General features: G+C 32.9%; 1 protein-coding gene across 1 annotated transcript; it reads left to right on the top strand.

Moving 5' to 3' along the window:
- The first annotated feature begins 2,943 nt into the window (after positions 1-2,943).
- LOC111641379 (UDP-N-acetylglucosamine transferase subunit ALG14 homolog) lies at positions 2,944-5,667 on the top strand. The gene is made up of 5 exons (XM_023387535.1): positions 2,944-3,112; positions 3,185-3,318; positions 4,367-4,510; positions 4,584-4,643; positions 4,734-5,667. Exons 1-5 carry the CDS (start codon positions 2,947-2,949, stop codon positions 4,905-4,907), a joined length of 678 nt encoding a protein of 225 aa, XP_023243303.1. The 5' UTR covers positions 2,944-2,946; the 3' UTR covers positions 4,908-5,667.
- The last annotated feature ends 2,137 nt before the right edge of the window (positions 5,668-7,804 follow it).

The following is a 7,804-nucleotide window of genomic DNA, read 5'->3' as shown; positions in this document are numbered from 1 at the left end:
GTTGTAGTAAATACATAACTAAATAAACAATTAAAAACAGTGGTAAAATTCATTTATTTTTGCAGGAATTGTTAGAATGACACTTAGAATTACAATTGATACCGAATGAAATTTGCTTTTTTATTGATGCAGTATCTCGTAATTGTAGCTTACAAAACCCTGTTTACTTCCAGACGTTAAATTTGAGATTGGCCAAAGAAATGGCAAACTTGAAGGTATGTCGTGTACGATTATAATTACTGTTAGCAAGTATAAGTTCATTGCAAGCATGGGGTTGCTCAAGTTGGCCTTCCTCGGTGCCAAATTAATGAAGATCACAACATTTGTCTCCAATATTAACTGCAATAGCTTTAATAAGAGAAAGAGATTGATTATTTTTAAGATGGTTGTTCCCGATCAAATTTTGCACCTCCTCTCACAATATTAATTCGATTCTTCCTTACGCAAAACTCTCGCCACCTTTCCTGTATTCTCCACAAATAGCATAAACAAATTAGTCACACATTACAAACCCGTGATTGTCGCTTTCTCATATTCCAGTTACCAGTTTTCATTCCTCATTTAGAAGCATTTCCATTCTTCAGTTTGTTTGTTTTGCTACTATTTTGACGATGGTGATATAAGCTTGCTCGGCCAAGCTGACGCCTGTGTTTGCTGAAGTGACGTCAGATCCGAACTGATAGGCCAGGAACACACATGCGTAAAATTCGGCTTAAAATCTAGCATAAGGCCAGGGACACATATGCGTAAAATTGTGTGGCAGAAAACTGAATCAAAAATCAGCTTTCAGTTCAGTTTCTGTTTTACGCTTTTATGCCAGAACACATACGTAAAAATTCTGGCCGAATAGGAAACACCACTGCCACCAACAGTGCTAATTTTATTAATTTTTTTCCTATATCCCTTTGTACCTTCCATTTTTCCTCTACTTCCTCTGCTATAATATAGAAAATTTAGATTAATAGACTTGTATTCCGAGTTCAAATAAAGAACGTGTGATCTAAATACTAGGCCTATATATCGATTCTACTAGACTTACCTGTTATTTGAAATTTAACACCTATTTTACATTATTTGAAATTTAACACCTATTTTACATTATTTGAAATTTAACACCTATTAAACATCCATAAACGTTGTTTAATTACAGTGTCTTCATACATGACACTGATGTGGTCGAACGAATTCAATAAACTCTTCTATTTTTCCAGACCGTCACAATTGTAGTAGAAACCCTCATTGCCCCCATTTTTAGAATAAAAACCACGTGTCTACTTTGACGTCACAGGAAAGACTTCTCTTTATTGGAGGAATTTTGGCGTAAAAATTTTTCGGCGTAAAAAGTAGAGACATACATTGAGTTGACTCTAGATTGGGCTCCACTCTTCTTCCTGAACGATTAAAGTTAAGATGGAAGATTGTAGGCAAGTGACAAAATTATCTCCGTATTATTTCTGTAACTGCACGGCGTGGTATATTGTTAATTAATGCTGGAATACATTGCGGTCATTTTCTTAATCACGAATTTTGCATTGTGAAATTTTTTAAAAACGCTAGAATGAACCAAGGCAGCCAGAATGCGAAATTTCTTGTGGCTCTCTTGCATTCTGTGCAATTTTTTGGCCTTCTAATTAAGATGTTTTAAGGAAGTTTCTAGTCATTTTTTCAGAAAATGGTTAAATTCTTCTCTTAATTCCAACTACGTTCCTCATAATTAGAGTAGGTGTTTACAAGTCATCATAGAAAACTATCGGGCAAATCCCAAATTTGGTACAAATATTGTCACGAGTTTGAGGTTTACATGGGAAAAATTTTACTTCAAAATTCAGTTACTTGAGCGAAATTTGGCACGACTTTCTCCATAATGCCAGTGTCTATTTGCGATTTATTAAATGTTTTCTAACGCCCAATGATGATAACCTACGACAAACAGTAATAGTAAGCAGTTTTCAATTAGATACAGCATAACAATGAAAAAATTTGACATCATCTATACGCCTTTAAAAATAAAAATACGTTACGTAACATATTAGAGTGTTCAGAATTAAAATATGGATATCAAAAGCCAAATGCTATTAAGCAATTGGACAGGAAGCAGGTCCGCATCTTTTTTAATCAATTTAAATTTTAGAATACTGTATTCTGGAAAAAAATATTGGCCCGAATAGGGACTGGAACCCGCAACTCCTGTTTATCGTGAGTTCGGGCCTATATTTTCTTCCAGAATATTCTAAAATTAATTTAAATTGATTTATTTGTAATTATTATACTGTCTTTGATAAGAGATAGCGGCCTGCCGCCTGCCAAGTTGCATAGTAATTACTATAGCCCGATAAAGGAATTTGTTGTTCGTTTGGTGTCGTCTTAGCTTGTACAGTACTTATTAAATACAGTATTAATTAATTTTTCGAGATTTTTTATTTTAATTCAAAAACAAAGTTGAAAGGATCATCATAATATTTATATACGCGAGAAAATACTGTATATACGGGGAAACAAGAAATTAAACCGACGAAATGAAATTGGTGATAGCGGGATAAATACAAACAATTTTCATCCTTTCAACCGATTTTTAACTCTCTCCGGCCTTGTGAGCACTTTTAGCAAGCCTATTATGGGTTGGGCTTGGCCCACAATGGGGCGGCCGGATGGTGAGGGCCGGGGCCCGACATATCCGGACGGACCACCTCCCGAAAAATTCCTGGGGATTTATCGACCCGTCCGGATTCGAACCCGGATGTACAGTACTGTATAGATATTGTATAATATAGCTCTACACTTTAAAATTGACAAAAAGTCAATATAAACTATTTTATTACTAAAATATAATAATATTAAAATCACAAACGTAAAAGTAATCAAATATTTTTAAAAAATTATCACTAAAATTTATCTACATTCCAATTTTCAACACCAGAGAGCGCCGAGTGCTACTTGGATTCCAAGATGGCGGCCTTCACGTGTGATATTTTTATCCACGCTTTCTTCTCGCTTCTAGCATTATTTGTCGTTAGGTTTGTGATCGTAATGATGAGGATACATAATCCAAATAAAAAGGGTCCAATGAACATAAGAAGAGCCAATTGCAAATTGATGGTGGTTATGGGATCGGGTTAGTAATTTAAATCGAGGATTTTTTTTTCAATGTTGATGTTTTTTTTTTATATAATAATCTAATTTACAGGTGGACACACGTACGAAATGGTACAATTAATCGCAAGGTTAAATGAAAAATACACTCCTATTGTATATATAATTGCCGAGACCGATGTAAACAGCGAAAAGAAGGTTCACGAATTGGAGACATTTAAAATGATTGTAAATATTAAATTTTTTATTTATTCTTATTACACTGCTGGCCAAGCAAAATGCAACACCTGCAATATCTACAGGCCTGCATGGTGTTGCATTTTACTTGGCCAGCAGTATATTTGTATGGTTTGATTAATAATGCATATCAGCTATTTATTATGTAGGTAATGCCCTTTTCTGGAAATTTTTTGCAATAATTTATTGTGTTAAGTTGCCTTAAATCTATATACAAAGAAATAGTATATTTTTCTACACATGTTAATTGTATAGAAATATGTATTTAGGAATGATAATTAGCAGTTGTTTGACATAGTATTTTAAATGTGAACAAATAACATTCATTGTATTGTAAGCATGATTTCTGAATGGCTAACTCTGTTGTTGTATACAGCCAATAGCATTCGATCGGACACACAACATTTGTGATATGTGATAGTGAATAGAATTTGATGAAACCAGAACAACACACTCAGGTAAATTCTGAGCTGATCCAGATTTGAATCTGGATTTCCCAAGTATGCTTTCATGTGTATTCTCATCCCAACAAGCCAAGAGTTAGACTCTAACTTATTGTCATGTTTCAGAATACCATCAATCTAGATTGAAGTTGTAAATAGCTGTTTTACGTGGAATATTTAATAACTTACACAATAATTTGCTGTAGAATAAACTATTTCAAAGAGATAAAGTACTGTAAAGTATTTATTTCTGTAGACTATTTCTATTGTAGCCACAAATTCTAAAATTTTCAAGGATGCTACCGACAAAAAAAAATATAATTAAAGTTTAGACATATTAAGAATATTATCATTATTTGCATGGCAGTCACATCAAAATTTTATAACATTTTAATTGCATTTTGTAAGCGGCAAAAAAATTCTTAACATTTTGTTATTCAAATGTAATTATCTGATAATCCATTTAATTAGCTTTAATTTTTTATTGGACATAGATGAATGCTTGTATTAAAGTAAAAGGTTTTTGCGGTTTTAAATCATACCAGTAAATAATTACTTGGCATGCATATTAAGTAATTTTTTGTTTAATTTTAAAGGTAAAACAAGGAGAAGGCTCGTACCTAATTGAGAAGATTCCAAGAAGCAGAGAGCTCCATCAGTCATGGCTCTCTAGTGTGGCCACCACGTTATATGCTATTATATACAGTATACCTCTGGTGTTAAAACATCAGCCTGACTTGGTGAGTAAATTTCGAAATGCAAAAATTTATTATAATTGTTTATTCATGATTATTGATCTATTTACATTTTTAGATAATTTGTAATGGACCGGGTACTTGCATACCAATCTGCGCAGTTGCTTTTTTAAATAGCGTAAGTATTACTTATAATATACTTATATTAACTCTGGTGTAGATTGCAGTTTATTAAATGCTCTATTTTAACACACAATTTTTTTTACAGGTCGTTGCCATTAAGAAGATTACAATAGTGTACGTGGAGAGTATCTGCAGGGTGAAGACCCTGTCCTTGTCGGGAAGGATACTCTACTACTTCGCTGACCACTTTCTTGTGCAGTGGCCTCAATTGTTCGAAAAATATCCGAGATCCAAATACTTTGGACGCCTTGTCTCTTGATCGCATGTTTATATAGCTCGATAAATTAATTTATATTTTTGGGCTGTTGACTATATACACTTTTTCTACGAGTTCTAACTGAAAGTGTGGTTTTTTAATAATCTAGAAGAAGAATTTGAAATGTGTGTGTATAAATTAAATTTTTCTGACAAATGTTCATTCATGAGTGTAAAGTACACTTTACACTCATGAATGAACATTTGTCAGAAAAATTTAATATTTTATAAAATTCATTCAATGTTATTTTTAAAATATTCTAAGAATTTTTAGAATTTTATTTATTTATTGAACACAAGAGAAATCATGTATTTTAATTGTAATTGTTTTTCTTCTTCACATTATCTTAGTTTGTATTTAATGTGTATGCTGTTATTAAGTCAGAGTACTGCATGAAATGGAAATATTTGTTAAACTCTTACACAGCTGAAATGTTAACAATAAAATGATATTTTCTTGTTAAACTTTCTCTCACTCTGTTGGTATTGATGCATTTGGGACTGAACACCTGTGAAAAATTTCTGGAGAGTTGCTCTTCTTGAGCACCAGGCCAATGTCTTAAATGCCTGGACCATCAAACAGTACATATGAAATTTGCATTTTTGTAGTTACCTTCAACTGTAATTCATTTTTGATGTACAGTATCTTATTTTTCAATTAATGTAGCTCTACATTTATTTGACCCTTTAAACCACTATACCATGGATACTAATAACTAATATACAGTAGAGCATCGATTATCCGATCCCCGATTAACCGTTACATCGGTTAACCGACCGTTCTAATCGGCAAATTTCAAATGTCCGCTAGTGATGTGGCGCTACAATATTTGGCTATGTTTTGGATACTTTAATATTTTTGTTAACTTTTTGCGTGTTTTAGCTGGCAACACGACTCGGCCATTGAAGGGAGGCCAGTATTTAAACGATACGTAATTTTCTAATTATGAGTGGTTGTTTGTTTTGTGAGCAATAAAATAATTTAAAAATAATTTTTAACGATACAATAGCGACGATTATTATTTTAAAAAATATTGTTAGGCTAAAACATCGATGAAAATTCAACGCGAAGTTGGTTAATAGCGATATACTAATTGCATGGGATATCCTAATATACTATAGTAATAATGTATTTTTTTCGGTTATCCGATTTTTTCAGTTATCCGACCAACCTCAGTACCCAATTGAGTCGGATAATCGATGCTCTACAGTATCTTTATCATGCGTGTTTTGGTTTGGATATGACACACAATAGGAACACAGCCAGGTGGCAAAAGATTGAAATACTTGGAGCAATTTTCCTGTGAAAATTTGGGCTGATTCCCAAGATTCAAAACTGAGATTCCCAAGAGTATTGACGCTTTTATCATCTTGGCATCCAGTTATCTGATGATCACATATAGATTATTGAAGAAGTAAATGGCGATTTAATTCCATATTTATCACTAAAACTTTCGATTTAACATTAATTAACATCGGTTTAGACCACAATCATTTTTCCAGCTGTTATATATAACAGAGAGAAAGTATGGCAATCGGTCAAAACATGACCCCCAAGAGTTTTACTTTTGTGGACTCGAGACCTTAAAACCTCGAGAAATGCAAAAATGGTGCATCATATTCATATTTCGATTAGGGCCAGACTTAATGACGATTTTACTCGTTATTAACATATTTTTAATTTAGTAACAGATGGCGCCACCAAATGTTGCCAAGAAAGTTAATCAACACGTTACTGGATTTTTGTTTGGAATGAAAACCGATTATCGAAATGAAAAAAATCAACTAAGTTTGGGATTATCCTTACTCAAAACTTGAATTCATCTACACACGAAACAAAATCTAGTTTTAATGTATATTTCGCATACCGAAGGTCATTGCGCGCGATTAGCTCGTTTTAATGCGATTTAATTCGAATTAACGATTTAAGAAGCTAGAATTCTCTATTCGACACGAAGAAATTTCTTACTTTTTACGGAGAATCTGTTCTGATATCCACGATCCTAACCGATGCTTCGTGTTCAACTGAGCTTAAATTTTAAAAAATTGGGGTCAAATTTAGTCCATTGAACGTTTCAAATAATGTTTATGAGTAACTATATAGATTCTACTCCATTAAATCATTAATTAGTAGGTCTGGATGAAATTCTGATAACTATAGTACCCCGATAACGCTTTGCTCCTGATAACTCAAAAATCCTATAGGATTAGTAGACAATGCTTGCTTACACGTATAAAATTATAGGAAAATAATTTATTAAAGGAAGAAAATAATTTAAGTTACAACTACACAACTTTATACGACGATTTTTCCTTCACGAAATTCTTCCCATCTAAAACAAGGAAGCAATTTTTTTTTTAAAGTATTAACTACGTCATAATTTTAAACTCTTCTAAATTGTTTTTACCTTTGCACACCTCTAAACACTCTTCCTTAGTTTTAAAATTGTTCTTGTTTCCGCCACATCCTCCATACATGAACATCAAGCAACTTCCATTGCTCTTATCGTAGTAGTATCTTTCCATGGATGCCCTGCAGAATCCTGGATCGAGACGGAGATCGCACGCATCTGAAGGATAAACAATTAAATTAAGTTATTGTAACGGGTCCTAATTTTAAAATTTTGGCAATTACCTTCGGCTCGGCTGATCGTAAGAATGCAGCAAAGCGAAAGTAAACTCTTGTACATGTTGATGTAGTGATGATTTATGGAATTCTGAACAAACAGGAAGATTTCTACGTATTTATTCACGTGGAACTAATGGACAATCATTCAAAGTAACTAGTTCGAGTAGCTGAACAATTGAAAAATAAATTTACGATAAAAAATCCTGAAGTACCTCTTATTGTAAACAGGATTTCTAATTAGAAGAGATGCACTCGCTCGCAAATAATGAAAT

The sequence above is a fragment of the Centruroides sculpturatus genome, unplaced genomic scaffold (assembly GCF_000671375.1).
Source record: "Centruroides sculpturatus isolate CEXI.00-Female unplaced genomic scaffold, Cexi_2.0 scaffold1181, whole genome shotgun sequence".
NCBI lineage: Eukaryota > Metazoa > Arthropoda > Arachnida > Scorpiones > Buthidae > Centruroides > Centruroides sculpturatus.
Note: the sequence above shows the minus strand (reverse complement) of the source record. Positions and strands in the feature narration are given on the sequence as shown.